At 36.7% G+C, this 24,822-nt stretch overlaps 1 protein-coding gene across 1 annotated transcript in view; it reads left to right on the top strand.

The window, feature by feature from the left end:
* FANCI (FA complementation group I) overlaps positions 1–24,822 on the top strand; it is a 141,555-nt gene that overhangs the window by 23,562 nt on the left and 93,171 nt on the right. Inside the window, exons 3-11 of the mRNA XM_007946090.1 lie at positions 6,103–6,233; positions 6,656–6,812; positions 6,893–6,950; positions 9,358–9,399; positions 10,000–10,123; positions 11,340–11,425; positions 13,342–13,468; positions 16,524–16,616; positions 17,177–17,313. Of these exons, the coding sequence (XP_007944281.1) occupies positions 6,103–6,233; positions 6,656–6,812; positions 6,893–6,950; positions 9,358–9,399; positions 10,000–10,123; positions 11,340–11,425; positions 13,342–13,468; positions 16,524–16,616; positions 17,177–17,313 (955 nt within the window). The remainder of the gene's footprint in view (positions 1–6,102; positions 6,234–6,655; positions 6,813–6,892; positions 6,951–9,357; positions 9,400–9,999; positions 10,124–11,339; positions 11,426–13,341; positions 13,469–16,523; positions 16,617–17,176; positions 17,314–24,822) is intronic.

The raw sequence follows: 24,822 nt of genomic DNA, 5'->3' as shown, positions 1-24,822 counted from the left end.
GGAAACCCAAGGAGGGGTCGCTATGAGTTGGGTCCGACTCGAAGGCACACAACAACAACAACAGTTATCACCTTGATTGATTTCTTATGTTGAATCAGCCTTATATTCCTGGGATAAATCTCACTTGGCTATGGTGTATAATCCTTATGGTATGTTGCTGAATTCAGTTTGCTAAAATTCTCTTGAGGATTTTTGCATTTATATTCATAAGGGATATTGATTTACAGTTTTCTTACAATGTTTTTATCTTTAGCTTCGGTCTGAGGGTAATACTGATCTCAAAGAATGAGTTAGGAAGTATTTCTTCTTTTATATTTTGGAAGATTTTGTGGAAAATTGGCATTCATTCTTTTTTAAATGTTTGGTGAATTCACCAGTGAAGACAGAAGGTCCTGGGCTTTTCTTTATGGGAAGTGTTTTGATTACTAATTCAGTCTCTTGTTATAAATTTATTCAGATGTTTCTTCATGAGTCAGTTTTTATAGTTTGTGTCTTTCTAGAAACTTGCCCATTTTATTATCTAGGTTATCTAATTTATTGGCATACAATTGTTCATAGCATACAGTTGTCTCTTTTATTTCTCTAAGGTGGTTAATAAGGTCCTCCTTTTATTTCTAGTTTTAGTAATGTAAGTCTTCTTTCTTTTACATCAGATACCAAATTTAAAAAAAAAAAAAAGACACTCTGGTGGCATTTACATCAGATAGGAGAAAAAAAAAGAATAACAAACCAAAAATAGATGTACTGTCTTATATTTTCCTATGTAGCTATCTTTACTGGCACTCTTTATTTCTTATGTGAATTCAAGTTATTGTGTGGTGTTTTTTCATGTCAGTTTGAAGGACTGACCCCCTGTTAGTATTAGGAACACATTCTTTCATTTTTTGTTTATCTAGGAATTTCTTCTTCATTTTTGAAGGATAGTTTGCTGGAATTCTTGGGTCACAGTCTTTTTAGTTAAGTGCTTTGAGTCCATCATCCCCTTTCCTTCTGGCTTCTGTGATTTTTTGGGGGAAATAAGTTATTAATATCATTGTGATTCTCTTATATATGACAAATTGCTTCTCTCTTGCTGCTTTCAACAAACAGTCTCTGTCTTTTGACAGTTTGATGATGGTGTGTCTTGGTGTACAATCTCTTTGATTTTGTCCTACTTGGAGTTCACTGAGCTTTTTGGATATGTAGGTTCATTTTTTTAAAAATACATTTTATTGAAATATAATTTGTGTACAGTGAAATACACAAAACTAAAGTGACATGGGTCAGTGCTTTTTTTTTTTTTTCAGTGTCCCCTCTCCTCCCCTCCCACCCCTGGCAACCAACAAAGAAAGTTTCCCCTCATATATAAATCTTTCCTTGACCTTCCACAACAATGAACTAATTCTATGTTTGTCCTGTGATTGATTTATTTCACTCAGCATAATATCCTTCAAGTTCATCCATATTTTGTGGTGTTTTGCAGACTCTACATTATTCTTTAGTGCTACATAACATTCCATTGTGTGTATGTATCATAGTTTGGTCACCCATTCTTCCGCTGATGGGCACATAGGTTGTTTCCATCTTTTTGCTTTTGTAAATAGTCTGTGATGAATATGGGTATGCATATATCTGTTCCTGTCCTTGCTCTCACCTCTCTAGGATATATACCTAATAATGGGATTGCTGGGTCAAATGGTATCTCCAATTCCAGCTTTTCTGAGGAATCACCGTACTGCTTTCCACAGTGGTTGTATCAACTCACAGTCCCACCAGCAGTGTATGAGAGTCCCAATCTCTCCACATCCCTGCCAGCATTTCTTATTTTCTGTCTCATTGAACCTTGCCATCTGTGCTGGGGTGAGACAGTATCTTCTTGTTTTGATTGCATCTGTCTGATGGCCAGTGATCATGAGCATCTCTTCATATATTAGAATATATCTGAATATCCTCCTTGGTGAAGTGTCTATTCATGTCTTCTGCCAATTTCTCAATTGGATTGTTAATTCCTTTGCTGTTGAGGCATAGGTTCATTTTTTGATGAAATATGGGACATTTTAGGTCATTATTTCTGCAAATATTTTTTTCTGTTGCCTTCTCTCTTTCCTCTCCTTCTAGTACTCCCCTTGTGTATATGTTGATAATGTTCAATGTTGTCCTACATGTCTGTGAGGCTCTGTTCATTTTTCTTCACTCTTTTTCTTTCTGTCCCTCAGGCTGAATAATCTCAATTTACCAATCATCATTTTCATTCATTCATTCTTCTTGTAGGCCACATATGCTGTTGAGTCCTTCTTGTGAGTTTTCAGTTGAGTTATTGTACTTTTCAACTCCAGAATTTCTTTTTTTTCCCCTACTGTGGTCAAATGTATGTAACAAAAACTTGCCATCACCATTTTTACAATTCACTTAATTCATTAATTACATTCATTATGTTATAACACCATCATCCTTATCCATTTTCAAATTTTTTTTTTATCACTCTCAACAAACTCAGTACCCTTTAAGCAGTAAGTAACTCCCCATTTCTTTCTCTCTCCAGCTCTTGATAACTACAAATAGACTTTTGTCTCTATTTGCCTGTTCTAAATATTTATATAAGTGGAATTGTATCATATTTGTCCTTTTGTATTTGACTCATTCATACAGCATGTTTTCAAGATTCATCCATGTCATAGCATGCATCATAACTTCATTTCTGTTAATAGCTGAATAATATTCCATTTTGTCAATATACCAGCTTTCTTTTGTTCAGTCATTTGTTGACGAACAGTTAAGATTGTTTCCACATTTTCACTGTTCTGAATAGTGCTGCAGTGAGCACTGGTACACAGGTATCTATTTGAGTGTCCACTTTGAAGTCTTTTGAGCATATACTTAGGAGTGGAATTGCTGGATCATATGTTACTTTTGCTTTTTGAATTACCACCACTTGTTTTCCTCAGCAGCTGCACCATTTTACATTCTCATCAGTAATTGAAGAGAGTTCTGATTTCTCCATATCCTTGCCAGCACTTTTTCTGTTTTTCTTAAAACAAATAGCCATCCTAGTAGGTATGAAGTAGTATCTCATTGTGATTTGGATTTGCATTTTCCTGATGACTAATGCCAAGAAAGGATCTCTGGTGGTTAAAGCATTGGGCTGCTGCTAATCAAAAGGTTGGTGGTTTGAACCTGCCAGCTGCTCTGTGGGAGAAAGATGAGGCAGTCTGCTTCCATAAAGATTTACAGCCTTAGAAACCCTATGAGGCAGTTCTACTCTGTCCTTAGGGTCACTATGAGTCAGAATTGACTTGATGACAACTTTTTAATGACAAAGAGCTCTGGTGGTGTATTGGTGAAAGCATTTGCCTACTAACCATAAAGTCAGTGGTTTCATGATCCAATTAGAGAGATACAAGTCAAAACAACCAATGAGATATCATCTCACCCCAGCAATAATAGCTAAGTTCACCAGGACAAAAGACAACAATGCTGGCAAGGTTGTGGAGAGATTGAAACTCACACTGCTGGTGGGAGTATAAAATGGTACAACCACTGTGGAAAACAGTATACCCACTGCCGTGGAGTGGGATTTGACTCATAGCGACCCTTCCTTGGGTTTCTGAGGCAGTATTACTACAGAAGTAGATTGCCCAACCTTCCTTCCAAGGAGCGGCTGGAGGGCTTGCACCGCCAGCCTTCTGGTTAGCATTCAAATGCCTTAGGCACTATGCTACCAGAACTATAGCACTTCTTTAAAATGTTGGAAATAGAAATAAAATTTTATCCAGCATCCTGCTATTAGAAATATATCTTACAGAGGTGATATCCAGGACATGAATAAAAGCAAGATTGGGCAATCTGTCTACTTCCATAGTGCTTTGCCTCGGAAACCCAAGAAGGGGTCGCTATGAGTTGGATCTGACTCGATGACAGTGAGTGAATGAAACTCATTTCAGCACTGTTGAGTATAGCAAAAAGACAGAAACATCTAAGTGCCCATCACACAACAGATGAATGGATAACCAATTTGGGTTATTGTCGTTGAGTGCCATCAAATCAGTTTGGACTCATAGTGCCCCATAGTATGACAAATCAGAACTGCCCCATAAGGTTTTCTTAGGTATAATCTTTATGGAAGCAGATCACCAGGCCTTTGTTCTGTAAAGCTGCTTCTTTACAGAAGCTGGTTCTTTCCAGTTCAGTCATGGCCAATGAGGCAAAACCAGAACAGACTCAAATTTGTAAAATGTGAGTATACTGGAATGATAACCAGAACTGGAAGAAGTACAGGTCCATGCCCTGCTAGAAACTTAACCTTTGTCTTAGATAACAAGGACAGCGTGTCTGTTGCAGAACAAACAAATCTCCTGACTGGCTGAGTTGGAAGCAGCAGTGCTTTTACCCAATCACGGTGCTTTGAATGTGTGTCACTCTCCATAGTCCTGACAAAAAACAACTCTCCAATATCAGGTTCCTGAAATGGTCACTGTGCGTCTTCCTAGTCTCCCATTCTGTTTTAGTTCTCTATTGCCTAAGGCACTTGACTGCTAATCAGAAGGCTGGCAGTTCAAACCCACGAGCTGCTCCTCGGAACGAAGATGGGGCGATCTACTTCCATAGTGATACTGCCTCAGAAAACCAAGGAGGGGTCGCTATGAGTCGGGTCCGACTCCACGGCACATAACAACAACAACAAGTGCCACTCTAACAGAAGATACCACAAATGGGTGGCTTAAACAGACAGGGATTTATTATCTTACAATTTAGGTAAGACGTCTTAAACAATTTAGGGTAGACATCCAAGTTCAAAGTGCCAGCTCTAGGGGCTGTGTGAAAACCCCTCCACCCTGGGCTTCAGCTCTGCCTCTTGTTTCCAGCCCACTGAAGCTAGAGGTTTTTCTTAACTCAGGCAGCTGCTGGCTGCTGAAGCTGACAAACCCAAAGTCAACAAATAAAATGGCACAGTCCCAAGATTATCAAACTACATGGCAGGCCACTAGTTCAAGTCCAGAGACAGTCCCAAGATTGACAGGAAACATGACAGGCTGCTGAATGAAGATTCAGCTACATGCAGGGTCCAAGCATGCCAAAAAGCTGCAGAGACCTTTCTCAATACTTCTTACATACTGGAAGCAGACCACATCCTTAGGGCAGCTAATCAGCTGCTCCAGTAGATTCCACCATGGAGTTACTTACCAGTCTCATTGTGGGGAATAACTATATCCAGCTGCCCAGCCACTCAAAACCAGGCCCAGCTAAGTTGACACATAACCTTAACTACCACACTTTCCAAAGCTTTGACCCATAGCTTTTCCTGTTCCAGTTATCATTCCACTATACCCACATATTACAGTTTTGAATATTATGATTTTGCTGCATTGGCCATGACTGACCTGGTTCAAACTGGTTCTAAGCCTTGGTTCAAACTTTGGTTGGCAGCCAAGTGCTTAACCATTTGTGTAACCAGGCGTTCCCTCCTCTTTTACTATGTAATTATTAAAACAAATCAATGAAATAGGTGAAAAAAGAAAAGATGACGTTTTAGTATCTTTACTGTTGCTAAATTAGGCATTTTTTCAAAGCCCATAGATATTGCTGTGAAAAACACTATAAACCAAACTAAACCCATTGCCATCAAGTTGATTCTGAGTCATAGCGACCCTATAGGGCAGAGTAGAACTGCACCATAGGGTTTCCAGGGCTGTACATCTTTATGGAGTGGCTGGTAGGTTCAAATTCTCGACCTTTTGGTTAGCAGCTGAGCGCTTAACTACTGTGTCACCAGGGCTCCTGATAAACTACCCACTGCCCTCAAGTTGATTCTGACATATATCTATTAGGACAGACTAGAACTACTCCGTAGGATTTCCAAGGCTGTAAATCTTTACAGAAGTATACTGTCACTTCTTTCTCCCATGGAGCAGTTGGTTGATTTGAACCACTTACCTTTTGGTTAGCAGCCAAGCACTTTAACCACTGTACCATTGGACCTCTTGATAAACACTAGAGTAATCAGTAACTAGTAATTTAATCATTCTCTTTCTTTATTAAACTACAAGTCTATTTTTCTTAGTTGCCCTTCAGCTTTGTAAGATTTCTTTTTTTCCTTTATTTCTATACTACCTGTTTAAACAATAGGTTCTCCCTGCTCTGAGGAAGCTGGAGCCCTTAGGAGACATAAGGTATACACATTTTGTATCCAGTTGGTGGAATCAGGGGATTTGCAGAAAGAAGTAGCATCTGAGATCATAGGATTATTGATGCTGGAGGTAAGAAAGAAGGGAAAAATTTGGGGGAGTAGATTTTTTGGGGTTTATAATTTGTTAAGGGAATAAAAAGTACATGTGCAAAACCTGGCATATTTCCTGTTATGAGCAACAGCTCTTGTTTAAAAACAAAAACTTGATGGATGGACCATATACCACCTAGATGTTTACATTAAGATTTCTAGTATCATAGACATGTATTTCTCTGAAGGGTTAGCATATTTGAGATATTAATGTATAGTAATGGAGGATTATGACCTTTGAAGTCTTCTACAATTATTAATATATACCAAAAAAATGATTCCATGAATCCCTTAAATGGCTAGTTCTGGGTTTCAGCATCAATTCAGCAAAAGAGTTTATTTCTTGGGAAGAGATATCAGGCATCTGAATTTCTGCTTAATATTTTATTCATGAACTTTTAGGCTCATAATTTTCCAGGACCATTATTGGCTGAATTAGCCAATGAGTTTATTAATGCTATCAGAGAGGGCAGCCTAGTGAATGGAAAATCTTTGGAGTTACTACCTGTTATTCTCACTGCCCTTGGTACCAAAAAGGAAAATCTGACTTATGGAAAAGGTAATTTTCTTATCATTTTCATGGTTCTTTCCCTGTTCACTTTAATCAGATCTGTTTCTCAGTTTGTTTTGCATTTCTAGGTGAACTGAGTGGGGAAGAGTGTAGGAAGCAGTTGATTAACACTCTCTGTTCTGGCAGGTGAGTCTTATTAATGTAGAGAACTTTCTCGGGACCATGAGTGGCCAAAAATAGAGCTACCATTTATTTCTGGAATTTATATCTCAAGATTTCAGTCTATTTTATTGTTTGTAATGCACCACTGTAAGGCCTTTTAGTCTATGATGAATTTTTGAGAAAGAGGGGATTTACTCTGTTCTCTGCTTTAAGACTTAGAATTTTTATTTACTTGATTTTCCATCTTGACAAAGCAATTTAGACCTTTAAGCATTATTTGGAATCCCATCATCCTTAACTTCCTCCAGGAAAGTCATCCTGCTACAACATCTATATATCTTTATATATAGATTATGTATACACAAAATATATTAAAATTTATTTTTTATTTTATTGTCCTTTTGATGTAGATTTACCGAGCAGAATTTTTTTAAAATTCAACATTTAGTGTACATTTGGTTTCACTCCTCAGTTACCATCACCAACCCTAACCCACTCTTCTCCTCTCCCTTCCCAGTAAACCACCCTCCGTGCCCTTCTTAGTTATGTACTCCTGTGTGTACTGCCTTTCCTCTGTGTGAATGTTGCCCCTTTGTTGCCCCATGGCCGACTGCTCCAAGGGATGTATCTCTGTAGAGTATGTGAGTGCATCACCCTGAATTGAATGGTCTACGTGTATGTCTTATTTATTATTAGGCTGAGAGCCAGCCCTTGGGAGTGAGTTTTATCCCAGGCCTGAAGTGTATCCCAGGACCATAGTTTTGGGGGTGCCACCAGATTCCATCCTACCAGTAGTTCTGGTCATTATTGTGTTTCTGGATTTTGTTCCATGTTTTTCCTCCCACTCTATCCAGAATCTCCAGTTTTGATCCCTTTCTGAGTGGTTGGCATTGGTAGCCGGGCACCATCTAGTTCTTCGGTCTCAAGGTCCATCATGTTCTAGGGCTGATTGTTTCCAAATGCTCTTGGTTTTTTGCACTCTTCTTCGCTTCCGATGATAGGAGACCATTAGCTCCATCTTAGATGGCCACTTGAAAGCTTTTAAGACCCCAGTCACTACCCACCAATGTAATTTGTGGAACAAGATTTTTATGTATTTTGTTGTGCCAGTTGAGTCTGGTGTCCCCCAATACTATGGTCCTGAGTCAGCAGATCTGTTGAATCTGTCTCCCACCATGTCTGGCTGTCTATGAGGGATTGCTGTATGGCAGAAATGCAAGTGGTTTTTGTCTCCTTTAACCAGTAATTGAATTCTTGGGAAACTACCCAAAGAAAATAAAGAAAAGCTTCATACATGAACGTGTTCTACACAGAAATTTGTAAGCAACTTAAGCATACAATAATTGTTGTTGTTGTTGTTGTTTGCTGTCGAGTCGGCCCCGACTCATAGCGACCCCATATAAATTATAGTATGTCATCTTTGAAAGTTAAGGTAGAGCCACTCCATGAAATTTATAGCCATTAAAAATGGTATGTATAAAGAAATACATAGAAGATGAAACGTTCTTATATAATCAGTGAAATAAGAGAATATGTTTCAAACCCACCAGCCACTCCTTGGAAGGAAGGTTGGGCAGTCTACTTCCATAGTGATGCTGCCTCAGAAACCCAAGGAGGGGTCACTATGAGTCGTGTCCGACTCAACGGCACATAATAACAACAACAATAACAACATGGTTATCATACTTGGATATATTAAAAAGAGCCAGAAAGGAATACCCGGGATTATCTAAACCAGAGATTAACTCTGTTTATGGTTTTTGAGATTTCTTCCATAAATAATTTTAGGTGTGTATTAGCATGTGTATATTTATCCATTTATTTGTTTTTAATTCACATTGCAGTATATTTTCTGCTTTTTAATTTAACACATCTGTTCCTATCAGCATATAAAACTATAATATTCTTTTTAGTGCTCTGTAATAGTCTGTTATATTATTTGGATAATCTTCAGTTGTTGGATTCTTTGGTGGTTTCCAATTTTTGCTGTTGCAAAATATATTGCAATGAACATCCTTACGTGTTTGGGTGACTTTGTACAAACATGTTCATGGGATATATTTCTGCTAGTGAGTTGGGTGGGCCTGTGATTATGTGCCTTTTTAAAGTTAATAAATATTACTAGCTTGTCTTCCCAGAAGGGTTATGTTAGTGTACACTCCCTATAATAGTATGTGAAGAGAAGAACATTTGTTTCCCTGTAATCTCCCTAACATTGGATATCATCAGACTTGTTTTGCCAGTCTGATAGGTAAAAACTATCATTGTTTATAACTATTTCATTGTTATAAATGGCTCTTTTATTGTGTGTCCCACTGATGCAAAATCAATGGCCCATATTTTTTTTTCAGCTTACTGATTTTACAGAGTAATATTTAAGTAAATGAAAATGAAATAGACTTTCATATTCTTTGTCATTTTCTTAAACCAGATGGGATCAGCAGTATGTGATCCAACTCACTTCTATGTTCAAGTAAGCATCATCATTTCTTTTTCACTTTATATCTGGCTTTGTGAGCTTACCTGTTAGAAATTGAAACAGAACGAGCTAAACACCACTCTTCCACGAGTAAGAGTATTGCTGCCTTGTTTTCTGCTACGGGCTTTCCTCCTCTTTTTGGCTTTAATTATTTAAATTATAGCTTTATGATTTATTTCCATGATCACTTTCTTTAGGTAAGGTTATTGGTCTCCCTTAAAAGAATCTTTGTTAGAAATCAAAAGAGACAGTTTTAGTATACTAATATCTCTTATTCTCTATGCCCAAATTTTATTTCTTTAAAAAATTTTAATGAAATTTCAACCACTGTGAATCCCAAATTGTACTTCTAAAAACAAAAATCCCTGGTAGTGCAGTGGTTAAAGCATTTGACTCCTAACCAGAAGGTCAGAAGTTCAAAGCCACCAGCTACTCCATGGGAGAAAGATGAGGCAGTCTGTTTTCATAAAGATTTACAGCCTTGGAAACCCTATGGGGCAGTTCTACTCTGTCCTGTAGGGTCGCTGTGAGTCAGAATGGACTTGACAGCAAAGGCTCTGGGTTTTTGTAGCCTTTAGAATCTTTGATCCACAGGGATGTCCCTCTGACAGCAGAAGAGGTGGAATTTGTGATGGAAAAAGTGTTGAAGATGTTCTCCAAATTGAATCTTCAAGAAATACCACCTTTGGTCTATCAGCTCCTGGTTCTCTCCTCAAAGGTATAACTAAAAAATTATTTTTATTTAACTGTAGTGGAATGACCAGTTAGGGCCATTCAGTTTACTCATACTTTTGATATATATACTACAGTATAGATGCTTTCATTTTATGTATGGTGAGTTGATCTAATAAAAAGGTCATGCACCTTAGCCAAGGAAAATAAACATTTTCTCTTGAGCTACCATACTTTGTTGTGGTTGTTGTTGTTAGGTGCCATCGAGTTGGCTCTTACTCATATTGGCCCTTTGTATAGCAGAATGAAACACTGCCCAGCCCTACACCAGCCTCACAATCCTTGCTATACCTGACCTCAGCAGTGTAGTCACTGTGTCAAGCCACCTTGTTGAGAGTCTTCCCCTTTTTTGCTGACCCTCCACTTCACCAAGCATAATATTCTTCTCCAGGGAATGGTCCCTTCTGACAACGTGACCAAAGAGGGTGAGGCAAAGTCTGGCCATTCTTGCTTCCAAGGAGCCTTCTGGCTGCACTTCTTCCAGGACAGATTTGTTTAATCTTTTGACAGTCTGTGGTACTTTCAGCATTCTTCACCAACACCACAACTCAAAAGTATCAACTCCTCCTTGGTCTTCTTATTAATTGTCCAGCTTTCACACGCATATGAGGCAATTGAAAAAAACCATGGCTTGGGTTAGGCACACCTTACTCTTCAAAGAGACATCTTTACCCTTCACTTTAAAGAGGAGGTTTTTTTTATTTTGGTTTTGCAGCACATTTGCCCAGTCCAATACGAGGTCTGATTTCTTGTCTACTGCTTCCATTGGTGTTCCATTGTGGAACCAAGTAATAATGAAATCTTTGACAATCTTTTCTCCATTTATTGTGATGCTGCTTATAGATCCAGTTGTGAGGATTTTTATTTTCTTTATGTTGAGGTGTAATCCATACTGCAGACTGTAGTCTTTAATCCTCATCAGTAAGGGCTTCTAATCATCTTCACTTTCAGCAAGTGGTAATAAAAGGAATAAAGATCTCAGAAAAGGGGGAATATAGGCCCCTTGAAGTCTAACACTAAGATATTTTAAACCCAGTTTCAACATGAAAGTGTTCTATACATTCTTAGTGTAACTTTAGGTAATGGCTGTTTATCTATTTAAATTTGTACTTGAGAATCCTCTAAGGTAAAAATACTTTAAATTCAACTTGGTTATCTTGCCTTTGTTGGGGAAACCTTAACCTATTTTTATTTTTTCTCAGGGAAGCAGAAAAAGGGTTTTGGAAGGAATCATAGCCTTCTTCAATGAGCTAGACAAGCAGCAAAATGAAGAACAAAGTGGTGATGAGTGAGTAATGTAGTGTAGAAATACAGATCGTCTTTACAAATTCATCTTACCATTACATGTAGTTACTTAATTGTTATCTTCCTTTTTATCCCCTACTTTCGCTTCATCACAGAGTTTCCCTCATTATTTCCTCACTGCTCAGGTATAAAGTTAATATTAGTGGTGTAACCTCTTTAGCATTTTCATTTGCACCAATCCAGGTAAATAGCAACTGTAAGTTGCAAGTTTAAAAGCTATTTATTAAGTGTCTACTCTGTGCCAGAAACTATTTAGACTTGGGGAAACAATGAGGAACCCATCAGACAAGGTCCCTGCTCTCAACGGAGCTTAAATTTTAGTGTGAAGAAAACAGAAAACTAAACAAGTAAAGAAAAATATTACAGTGGAACGAGCTATGCAGATAATTTAAATGGGTGCTGTGATACTGACAGCATAGTTATGTAGATTGGGTAGTCAGGAGAAACTTCTCTGGGAAGATGCTATTTTAACTGAGACTATAAATAGAGAAGAGAACATTCCAGGTTAGGGGAATAGCTAGTATAAAGACAGGACACAAGCATGACATATCTGAGAAACAAAAAGGCCACATATAATAGGAGAGAGTGTGGTAATCCAAGACACAAACAGAGATATAGGTAGGGCCAGATCACCTCGGACTTTATAAATCATGTTAAAGAGTTTGAACTTTATTGCTAGTCAGATGGAAAGCCAATGGAAGTCTTTAAACAATCTAGTGAAATCTGATCCATGTTTAAAGGTTATTTCTTCTGTTGTGTGGCCAGTGGATTGGGAGGGGGGAGGCAAAAGTAAGAGAGAGAGACCAGTTACGAGGATGTTATAATAATCTAAGTAATAGATGAGGATGACTTGAATTAGGTTGGCAGTAAGAAGATGGAGAGAAGTGGGTAATTTGAAGTATCTTTTAGAGATAGAGACAACAGGATTTGTTGATAAAGTGGAAATAGGGAGTGGGGCTAATAAAAGCAAAAGAAGAATTAAGATTTTTTAAAAAAGCATTTCTTAAGGTGTTTACTCATGCCAGGTGCTATCCTAAGCACTTTAAACCTGACAGCAACCCAGTTTTGCCTCTCTCGTATGTATGGATGAGTAAACCAAGTCACAAAGAAGTTAAGGAATTTCCCAAGGTTATACAGCCAGTTTGAATCCAGGCAAACTTTGGCTGAAGAGTCCATGGTACCCTAGTGCACTCTACTGCTCCTAATCTAGAATGACTCCTAATTAGTTGACTTGAGCAATTAAGAAGGTGGTCCTATATAATGAGTTAGGAAAGGCTGAGAGAATAGCAGAGTTTTGGGGAAAATAATAAGCTCAGTTTTGACCACATTAAGTTTGAGATGTATATTTGCATCCCATATGGCAGTGTTGAGTAGGCAGTCTAGAGTTGTAGGGAGAGAGATTTAAAGTCATGTGATCCGATGAGGATGCCTAGGGAGAGTGGAGAGAAGAGAAAGGCGCCAAAGACTGAGTTCAGGGACATTGCAGCATTTAAAGGTCAAGTGACGGAAGAGGACAAGCCATCCAAAAAAATGAGAAGAGGCCAACAACAAACCCCTGGAAGGCAAAATAAGAAAATATTTCAAGAAAGAAGTGGTAACTTGTATCAAATCTGCTGAGATGTTAATTAAAATAGGACTCGATTGTGGAGGTTATTTGTGACCCTTACAAGAACAGTGTTTGTGGTATGAAGGTTCGAGAGAACAGATTCTGGTTGAATTGGATTTGACTGGGAAGAAAATATGAGGTAAAGAAATAGAAACAATGACTATAGAGTATCTACTTCCTGCCTTCAGTGATTGTGTGAGTTCAGCTTGAGTTGGTCCACTTGTTCTTCTGAGCACCCACACTGTTGTTTCTTGCTCAAACTATAGCTCATATCTTTCTGTTGAATTATTTAGGCTGTTGGATCTTATTACCGTGCCATCAGGTGAACTTCGTCATGTGGAAGGCACCATTATTCTGCACATTGTATTTGCCATCAAACTGGACCGAGACCTAGGCAGGGAACTCCTGAAACACTTAAAGGTAGCTCCAAATTCTTAATGTGATCCAGCATCTTTTTGTGAAACATAGGAATGTTTGAACTGTAGCCTTTCATATGCCAAGTAATGACTGGAGTGGGACTATTCAGCAGGAAACTCGAATTCTGCTCTTATCTCTGCTACTATCAATGGGGCCTTGAACGTTGACCCCCATTTCCCGATTAATGGATTGGGGATATTGTCTATTTCTAGTAGTATATCTTGAGGTTTTGTGAGGTTAAGCTATTCCTCACTGAATATTTCTAAAGTAGTTAAATAAAAATCAGAAGTATTTTGAATACTTTTAAAGAAGTACTTGTAAAGAAAAGTAGTATAGAGATAAAGGACCTATTTTTCCCTCTAACTTTTTATTTTGAAATTTTTAACCCACAGAAAAGTTAAAACACAAGCATAATGAATACCTATATACCCTTTACCTAGATTCATCAATTACTAACACTGTCACATTTGAGGAGCTCTGGTGGCATAGTGCCTAAAGCATTTGTCTGCTAACCAGAAGGCTGGCGGTTCAAACCCACCAGATGCTCCTCAGAAGGAAGACTGAGCAATCTTATCTCACCTTCTTTCACATACACTTTTTTTTCCCCACATACATTTTTTTTCCCTAAAAGTAAGTTACAGAAATCATGACATTACAACTCCTGAATTATGTCAATATAAATCTCCTAAAAATAAGAATGTACTACCACAATGCTATTGTCACCCCTAGAAAAATGAACAGTAATTCCATAATACCAGCTAATTGATAGTCTATACTCAAATTTTCCCAGTTGTTCACAAAATGTCTCTTATAGCTCTTTTTTCTCCTGGGCCAGGATCTAATCAGACTTAGTGCATTATATTTGGTTGTTCTCTCTCACTAGTATCTTTCAGTTAGTTTGAGTTAGTTTTTTTTTTCCATTGAATTGTTTGAAGAGTCTAGTCCAGTTGTTTTTGAAATGTCCACATTTTGTTTGAGGCTCAGAGTGACCCAGATTTGGCCAATTGAATCTTTCAAGTTGGCTTATGTGTGCTTTTGGCATGACCTCATTTGTCTTTGAGCACATTTATGGCATAAGATATCTAAGATTCACCTTATGCTTTTCTTGTCCCATGCTGATATCAGCCATTTCTCCAAAGAGACCTGGATCCCTTTTGTGAGAGAGTATTTAAAGACCATGATCTGAAAGCTCCTTTGTCTTCTCGGTATCTGTCCATTCTTCTTTCTCCTTAGCCTCATAGTAACTATTTTATTGGTCTTTTTAGCGAACCAGCTTTGGATTATTTTTATCTGCTCTACTATTTTCTTTTTGTTTGTTGGTTTCCTTTTTCATTAATTTTGAAATTTTATATTTATTGCTTTATTAATTTTTTTGGTACTCTGGTATCTTCTCCTCTAGGCCTCAAGGTCCTGTTTTTTAAATTTGTTTATGTTATAATTTACATATCAAAAACACCTGTTTTAAGTGTACAAGTCCGTAATTTTTCATAAGTTTACCTACTTATGCAACCATTACCATGATCCAATTTTAGAACATTTCTTCACTCTGTAGTATCTCTCATTCCCATATAAGTTAATCTCTATTTCCACCCCCAGGCCCAAGCAACCACTAATCTATTTTCTGTCTCTAGATTTACCTTTTCTAGACATTTCATGGGAGGTCTGGTGGCATAGTGCCTAAGGCACTTGATTGCTAACCAGAAGGCTAGCTGTTTAAACCCACCAGCCACTCCTTGGAAGGAAGGTTGGGCAATCTACTTCCGTAGTGATACTGCCTTGGAAACCCAAGGAGGGGTTGCTGTGAGTCGGATCCGACTTGACAACAAACAACAACAGCAACAGACATTTCATATAAATGGAATTATACAAGTAGTCTTTTGTGTATGGCTTTTTTCATGATGTTTTTTTGAGAGACTCAGCTATGTTGTGGCATATTGTATTTCCTTCTTTTTTTATTGGCAAATAAATATAAATATTATAATAATAATAAATATTATAATAATAAATAATAAATATTCTGTTGTATGGATATATCAGTTTATTTAGGTATTCACCAGTTGTTGGATATTTGTGTTGTTACTGCTTTTTGGCGGTAATGAATAATGCTGCTATGAATATTTGCATGCAGGTGTTTGTGTGGACATAATTTTTATTTCTCTCGGGTAGATACTGTAGGCCATGTGTAATTTATGTTTAAATTTTTAAGAAACTGCCCAACTTTTCCAAAGTGGCTATATCATTTTATATTTCCACCAGCAATTTATGAGGGTTCTTGTTTCTCCATATCCTTGTTCACATTAGTTATTGTCTCTTCTTTTTTCTTTTCTTTTTTATTCATTCCAACAAAAAGAAAACCAAACCACTGCCATTGAGTTGATTCCAACTCATAGCAACCTATAGGGTTTCCAAGGCTGTAATCTTTGCAGGAGCAAACTGCTATATCTTTCTCCTGCAGAGGTGCTGGTAGGTTCAAACCATAGACCTTTTAATTGTCAGCCAAGCACTTCAATCACTGTGCTACAAAGGTTCTGAGATCCATTCTAGTTGTTGTGAAATGGTGTCTCACGAGATTTAATTTGCATTTCTTGAATGGCCAATGATAATTAAACATTATTTCTTTGAACATCTTTGGTGAAATGATCTATTAAAATCATTTGCCCATTTTTGATTGCATTGTTTGTCTCTTTGAATTGAATTGTAATAATTTTTTTATATCTTCTGGATACAAATAATTTATTAGGTATGTAATTAGCAAATATTTCTTCCTAGTCTGTGCCTTTTTTTTTTCTCTTTCTTTCCATAATGGTATTTTCTGAAGGACAAATATTTTAAATTTTGATAAAGTCTAATTTACCAATTTTTTTTCTTATGGGTTGTGTTTTTGGTGTTAAATCTAAGAAATCTTTGCCTACCCTAAGGTCTTGGAGATTTTCTGCTATATTTTCTTCTAAAAGTTTTATGAATTTAGCTCTTACATTTATGTCTCTGATCTATTCTCCAGTAGGCTCTATTATACTTTTAAAATTTAAGTAATAGTTTTCTGTTTTATCTACCTTAGACAGGACAGCAAGGAGATCCCAATAAGAACTTATGTCCCTTCACCACTGCTCTCCTGCTCTCTGTAACAAGAATACAAAGATTTGAGGAACAGGTATTTATTAATTATTTTTTGGTTCTTTTCGTAGTTGTTAAAAAGGAGTATAAGAGCCTATTTTTGTTATTATCCTTTCCTAAACAATTCTGCCCTGTCCTACCAAATTCTTGTAAACTGTGTAGTCCCTCATTGTTCTGAGAGCTGCTGAGAGACTTCTTCAGGTACTTGATTTATACTTCCATTTCCTACTGTGTCAGCCAGGTGATGTGTGAATAAGAGCAGAAACACATCACACAGCCCAGGTACCAAGAATGGAAGTTTAATGGGTATGTACCAACAAATAACAAAGTTTATCTGGATAAAACTGTAACAGTTTCATTATGTTGTAGCTGTTCAAAAAATTGTCCCTCATCAAGTTGAAATTAATTAATGAGAATAGGTTAGTTGAAAGTTTAAAAATAAAAAACTTTTGCCTTTTTTTCTCATACGTGTTTTTTGGTTGTGGATGATATTTTAGCCCTTTTCTCTTTTAAGGAAGGCCTATACACAGATGGTTAAACTACAATAGAGTGAATTGTCATTTTCATTTCATTTTTCTGTTTCTTTATTTACCTTAGGTGTTTGACTTTTTAAAGACTTCAGTTGTGAAGAACTTTAAGGACCTTCAGCTCCTCCAAGGCTCAAAATTTCTTCAGAATCTAGTCCCTCCTAAATCTTGTGTTTCGGCCATGATTCTTGAAGTGGTAAAGAATAGGTGAGTTGGTGAACCATACACCTATAAATTTGTATGGTATTTACTGTTAGAAAGTACAGTTTGGTACCAAATTTATGGCCTGTTATGGATTGAATTATGTTTCCCAAAAAATATGTGTTGTAAATCCTAACCTCGCTGCCTGTAGTTACCATCCCATTTGGGAATGGGTTGGTTTTTTTATGTTAATGAGACAGGATTGGTGTAGGGTATGTTTTGTGTCAATCTCTTTTGAGATACAAGAGATTAGGAAAGCAAGCATGCAGAGAGATGGGAGAAGAAAGATATCAAGGCACATGAAGTGCCCTGGAATAGAATCTCCGAGAGACAAGGACCTTCCTCCAGAGCTGATGGAGAAAGTCTTCCCGTAGAGCTGGCACCCTGAATTAAGGTTTCTAGCCTCCTAAACTGTGAGAAAATAAATTTCTTGTGGTATTTCTGTATAGCAGCACTAGATAACCAAGACAGAATTTGGTATCAGAAGAGCAAGGTACTGCTCTAACGTTACCAAAAACGTAGAAGCAGTTTTGGATTTGGGTAATGGGTGGAAGGTGAGCTCTGGTAGTGTAGTGCCTACGGCATATGACTGCTAACCAGAAGGCTGGGGGTTCAAACCCACCAGCCACTCCTTGGAAGGAAGGTTGGGCAATCTACTTCTGTAGTGATACTGCCTTGGAAACCCAAGGCGGGGTTGCTATGAGTCAGATCTGACTCGATGGCAGTGAGTTTGGTTTTTTGAAATGGGTGGAAGCTGGAAGAGTTTTAAGGTATATAGTAGTAAAAACCTTAAAAAAAAAAAAAAAAAATTAACACGATTAAACAAGAAGAAAAGAAGCTAAAATAGTAAAAGCCTAGATTGCCCTGAAAAGACTGTTGGTAGAATTATGGACATCAAAGGCAATCCTCGTGAAGGCTTAAAAAGAAGTAAGGAGAGCTATAGAGAAAGTCTCTATCGTAAAGAATATGTGTGGCACCGGCAGCAGAATGTTGCTAGAAATGTGGATGTTAAATATGCTTCTGGTGAGGCTTTAAAAGAAACTGATGAACATGCAGTTGGACAATGGAAGAAGGGTAATGTGTTTTAAGCACTGGCAAAGAACTTGTCTCAATTTTGTTCAGATGTTTGGTGGAAGGTAGAAATTGTAAGTAATGAATTTGGATATCTGGTTGTGGAGATTTCTAAGCAAGATCTTAAATGGTTTCTCCTTGCTGCTTACATTAAAATGTGAGAGGAAAGAGATGGATTTAAAGATGAACTGTGCAAAATGAAATTAAAACTTAAAGATATGGAAAATTCTCTTGTACAAACTAATGACCCGTATCCTAGAATATTCCATGAGGGATGTGGCTGCACAGTCTTTTGTTAAAGATATTAAGCCTGTAACTGAAAATTATATGGAACAAAGAAATCAGCAATACCACAAGAAACACATAACCAAATGACAGCAATAAATTCATACTTGTTGATAATTACACTGAATATAAATGGATTAAATGCACCAATCAAGAGACAAGAAAGTTGCAGAACAGATGGGAAAACATGACCCAGCAATATGCTGTCTACAAGAGACACACCTCAGACACACAGACAGAAGTAGACTAACAGTCAAAAGTTGGAGGGAAAAAAAAGCAAATGGCATTCAAAAACAGGAGTGGCAGTATTAATTTCTGATAAAATAGACCTTAAGACAAAAAGCATAAGAAACAAGGAAGGACATTATATGATGATTAAAAGATCAATTGAACAAGAGGACATAACCATAATAAATATCTACACACCCAGTGAAAGAGCCCCAAAATATATAAATCAAACTTTAGCAGAATTGAAACAAGAAATAGATGACTCCACAGTAGTAGTGGGAGACTTTAATATGCTACTTTCTTCAATGAAAAATAGAACAACCAGAAAGAAACTCATCAGCAAAAAGAAAAACTAAACAATACAATCAACTTGACCTTATAGACATATAGAGAACACTTTATCCCACAATAGGACAATATATGTTCTTTTCCAGAGCACATGAAACATTTTCCAGAATAGACCATATGTTAGGCCACAAAACCAGCCTCAATAAATTTTAAAACATAGAAATACGGCAAAATATCTTCTCAGATTAAATACTATAAAATTAAAAATCAGTTGCTTTAAATTGACCTCTGAATACTGCTTTCATTGTGTCCCAAAGGTTTTAATATGTTGTATTTTCATTCTTGGGTACAGTAGGGAGATTAAGGAAAAGAAATGAACATGTGGAGACTGAATAATACTCTTTTTTTGAAAAAATTACTGGGTAATAGAAGAAATAAATTTAAAACTTCCTTGAATCAGATGAGAATGAAAACACAACATACCAGAATCTTTGGGAACAACACAAGCAGTGATCAGAGGGCATTTTATAGCAATAAATACACACATCAAAAAAGAGAAGAAAGAGTCTTTTGGGTTTTCTATGTAGAGTATCATGTCATCTGCAAATAGAGATAGTTTTACTTCTTCTTTGCCAGTTTGTATGGATGCCTTTTCTTTCTCTTTCTTGCCTCATTTCCCTGGCTAAGACTTGCAATGGAATATTGAATAGCAATGATAGAGGGCATCCTTGTCCGGTTCCTGTTTGCAAAGGGAATGCTTTGAGTTTCTCACCATTGAGAATAATGTTGGCTGATGGTTTTGGCTATATCCTCTTTATTATGTTGAAGTATTTCCCTTCTATTTCTATTTTGCTGACGTTTTTTATCAGGAATGAGTACTGGATTTTATTAAATGCCTTTTCTGTATCAACTGATACAATCATGTTCTTTTCCTTTGTTTTATTGATGTGATTTTCTAATGTTGAACCATCCTTGCGTTGTTGTTATTTGTTGTTATTTGCCGTCGAGTCGCCCCCGACTCATAGCGACCCCTCCTTGGGTTTCCGAGGCAGTATCACTACGGAAGTAGGATTGCCCAACCTTCCTTCCGAGGAGTGGCTGGTGGGTTTGAACCGCCAGCCTTCTGGTTAGCAGTCAAGTGCTTTAGCCACTATGAATCCCACTTGGTCATGGTGTATTAATTTTTGATACAGTATTGGCTAGAATTTTGTTGAAGATTTTTGCATCTGTATTCATGAGGGATATTGGTCTGTAGTTTTCCTTTTTACTGCTTTATTTGCCTGGTTTTGTTATCAGGGTTATGCTTGCTTCATAGACTGAATTTGGGAGTATGCCATCCTTTTCTATGTTCTGGAACAGCTTGAGTAAGATAGGTGTCACCTCTTTTCTGAACACTTGATAGAATCCTCCAGTGAAGCCATCTGGGCCAGGACTTTTTGTGTGTGTGTGTGAGTAGTGATTTTTATGATCTGCTCAAATTCTTCCTTTGTTAGGGATCTGTTCAAATTTTCTACCTCAGTCTGTGCTAGCTTAGGTAGATCTTGTGTTTCTAGAAATTTGTCCATTTCTTCTAGGTTTTTTAATTTGTTTGGAGTACAGTTCTTCATAGTATTCTGTTATTATCCTTTTTGTTTTGGTTGGTTCTGTTGTGGTGTCACCCATTTCATTTCCTATTTGTGATTTGCCAGTGGTTTGTCAATTTTGTTAATCTTTTCAAAGAACCAGCTTCTAGTCTTACTGATGTTTTCTATTGCTTTTCTCTTTTCTCCCTCATTTATTTCTGAATTGATCTTTATTATTTTCTTTATTCTGGAAACTAAAGACTTCTTTTGTTACTTTTTTTCTAATTGTTGGAGTTATTGGATTAAGATACTGATTTGGGTTCTTTCTTCTTTTATGGTGTGTGCATTAATTGCTTTAAATTGACCTCTGAATACTGCTTTGTGTCCCAAAGGTTTTAATGTTGTATTTTCATTCTTGTTTGTTTCTAAAAAGAAAATTATTTTATTTCACACTTTATTTCTTCTGTCCAGTGGTTCTTAAGCAGTGTGTTGTTCTGTTTTCATGTATTTGACCTTTTTCCCCTGTGGTCTTCCTGTTGTTGATTTTAGATTGATAATAAATCCTAAATAATTTGTACACAATAGTTATTTTTTTCATTACATTAATTATTCTTTATAGCACACATAAGAAACTTGGAAAATAAAACTTTCAAAGCAAAGAAATTTATCTGCAGTGATATTTTAGGCTTAAGTCTAAATTTAAAAGAAAAAGAATGGCTCATGATAGTTTAAATTTTTTTTCTTTTTTTTTTTTTTTGGCATCAGTTCAGAGGGAATAAGTTAGACACAAAAGAGCAAATACTGTATGAACCCACTTATATAAAGTATATGTTGTTGTTATTGTTATGTGCTGTCAAGTTGGCCCCAATGCATAGCGATCCCTCCTTGGGTTTCTGAGGCAGTAACACTATGGAAGTAGATTGCCCAACCTTCCTTAGAAGAGGCAATTTCAAAAAAAAAAAGAAAAAGCCAAAATCAACACCTTAACCCAACATGTCCAACAATTAGAAAAAGAGGAGCAAAAAAGCTATACTCACCAAAACAAAGGAAATAATGAAGATTTGAGCAGAAATAAATGAAACAGAAAAACAATCAAAAGAATCGTTAAAACTAGAAATTGATTCTGTGAAAAGATTAATAAAATGGACAAACCATTGGCAATTTAAAAGGAAAAGTTGCAGATAATATGAATAAGAAATGAGATGGGTGGCATCACAACAGAACCAACCAAAATAAAAAGGATAATATCAGGATACTATGAAAAACTATACTCCAGCAAATTTGAAAACCTAGAAGAAATAGGTAGATTTCTAGAACACACTTCTTACTTAAACTAACACACTGAGGTAGAAAATTTGAACAGACCTATAACAAAAGGAGAAGATGAACAGGTCATAAAAAACTACCAACAACAACAAAAAAGTCCTGGCCTTGATGGCTTCACTAGAGAAGTCTATCAGTCATTTGGAGGAGAGCTGACATCAGTCCTCCACAAACTATTCCAGAACATAGAAAAGAAGGATTAAGTATTCCCAAATTCATTTTATGAAGCAAACATAACCCTGATACCAAAATCAGGCAAAGGAAAATTACAAAACAAGGAAAAATATGAAAAGGAAAATCACAGACTTGTATCTTTCATGAATATAGATGCAAAATTGTTCAACAAAATCTTAGCCAATAGAAACCAACACTGTATCAAAAAAATAATACAGCATGACAAAGTGGGATTCATACCAGATATGCAAGAGTGATTCAGCATTACAAAAATAATCAAGGTAGTCCATCATATCAATAAAAGAAAAGAACCACATGATCATAACAATTGATACAAAAAAGACATTTGATAAAGTCCAACACCATTCCTGATAAAAATTCTCAGCAAAATAGGAATAGACGGGAAATAATTCAACATAATAAAGGGTAAATATGCAAAACCAACAGCTACCATTCTTCTCAACAGAAAAATACTGAAAGCATTCACTTTACGAGTGGGAACCAGACAAGGATGCCTTCTGTTACCACTTCTATTCCACATCGTATTGGAAGTCCTCAAAAAAATTAACAAACTCAATTGCCGTTGAGTCAAGTCCTAGCCAGGGCAGTAAGACAAGAAAGGGAAATAAAAGGTATCCACATTGTTAAGAAAGAAATAAAAGTATACCTATTTGCAGATGATATGATCCTATGCATAGAAATACCAGAGACTCAGCAAGAAAACTAATAGAACTAATTGAAAGATTCAGCAAAGTGGCAAGATACAAGATCAGCATACAGAAATCAGTTGGATTCCTCTACATCAACGAAGAGATCTCTGAAAAGGAAATAAGGAAAACAGTATCATTTACAATGGCTACCAAAAAGATAAAATACTTAGGAATAAATCGTACCAGGGACACAAAAGGTCTATACAAAGAAAACCACAAAACACTACTACAATAAAGTATAAGAGACCTACATAAATGAAACACCATACCATGCGTATGGATAGGAGGAATGAACATTGTGAAAATGTCACTGCTACCCAAAACAATCTATAGATTCAGTGAAATCCTGATCCAGATTCCATCAGCTTTCTTTAAAGACATGAAAAAACTAATGACTAATTTTATATGGAGAGGAAAGAGACCTTGGATAAGCAAAGCACTACTGAAGAAGGACAAAGTAGGAGGTCTCATACTCCCTGATCTCAAAACCTCTAAACCTGCCATATAGCCACAGTAGTCAAAACAGCCTGATATTGGTACAACGACATCATACAGACCAGTGGAAAAGAATTGAAAATCTGGAAACAGATCCATCTGCTTATGGATAGCTGATCTTTGACAAAGGACTGAAACCCATTAAATGGAGAAGAGAAACTCTCTTTAACAAATGATGCTGACAAAAGTGGGTATTTATTTGCAGAAAAATGAAACAAGATCCATAATTCACACTATACACAAAAGCTAACTCAAAATGAATCAAATACCTAAATGTAAAACCTAAAACTATAAGGTTCATCAAAGAAAAAATAGGGACAAAGTTAAGGGCCCTAATTTATGGCATGAATAGACTATCAAACATAACCAAAAATGCACAAACAGCAGAAGATAAACTAGGTAACTGGGATCTTCTAAAAATTAAATTCTTGTGTGCATCAAAAGACTTCTCCAAAAAGTAAAAAGAGAACCTACAGATCCGGGAAAATATTTGACAACAACATATCCAACAAGGGACTAAGCTCCAAAATTTATAGAAAACTTCAACAGAAAAGACAAACAGTCCAATTAAAAAACAGGCAGAGAACATGAACCAGATACCTCATCAAAGAAGCTATGCAGGGGGCAAAAAAACACATGCAGAAATGCTCATGATCATGAGCCATTAGAGAGATGCAACTCAAAACAACAATGAGGTATCTCACCCAAATAATAGCAGAGTTCAGAGAAATTGGAAGGCCCCTCTCCACCTTTCCCTTGTGAGCCCCTCCCCTCTCCTTACTCTTTAATAAACTTTGGTTCGTGTGGAAAAACATTAATAATGACAAAGTTGAACAAAAGAGAAAACAAATGCTGGCAAGGATGTGGAAAGTTTGGAACTCTCATACATTGCTGGTGGGACTGTAAAGTGGTACAACCACTGTGGAAAACAGTAGGGTCCTCCCTTAAAAAGTTGGAAAAAGAAATACTATTTGACATAGTAATCCCACTACTAGGTATATATCCTAAAGAAGTGAGAGCTGGGACACGAATAGATATATGCATATTATATATGCTGTCCATTGCAACAGTATTCTCTAGCAAAGAGATGGAAGCAGCCTAAGTGCCCATCAACAGATGAGTGGATAAAGAAACTATGGTATATAAACACAATTGAATTCTATGCAACATTAAAGAATAATGAAGAGTTCCAGCAAGATGGCGGACTAGGCAGAAGGATTGCACAGACCCTCTCCAATGAAGAAAAGGGAAACCAATTAACACAGACACAGAAGATAGTCGTGGACCCCTGAGCCTTGAAGGGAAGGATACAGAATTGGACTAAACCCCAATTAGCAGAAGAATTTGCGTGAAAATACCAAAAAAAAGGAGACATACGG

Source organism: Orycteropus afer, unplaced genomic scaffold (genome assembly GCF_000298275.1).
Source record: "Orycteropus afer afer isolate SDZICR_OR568_19922 unplaced genomic scaffold, OryAfe1.0 scaffold00150, whole genome shotgun sequence".
In the NCBI taxonomy this organism is placed as follows: Eukaryota; Metazoa; Chordata; class Mammalia; order Tubulidentata; family Orycteropodidae; genus Orycteropus; species Orycteropus afer.
Note: the sequence above shows the minus strand (reverse complement) of the source record. Positions and strands in the feature narration are given on the sequence as shown.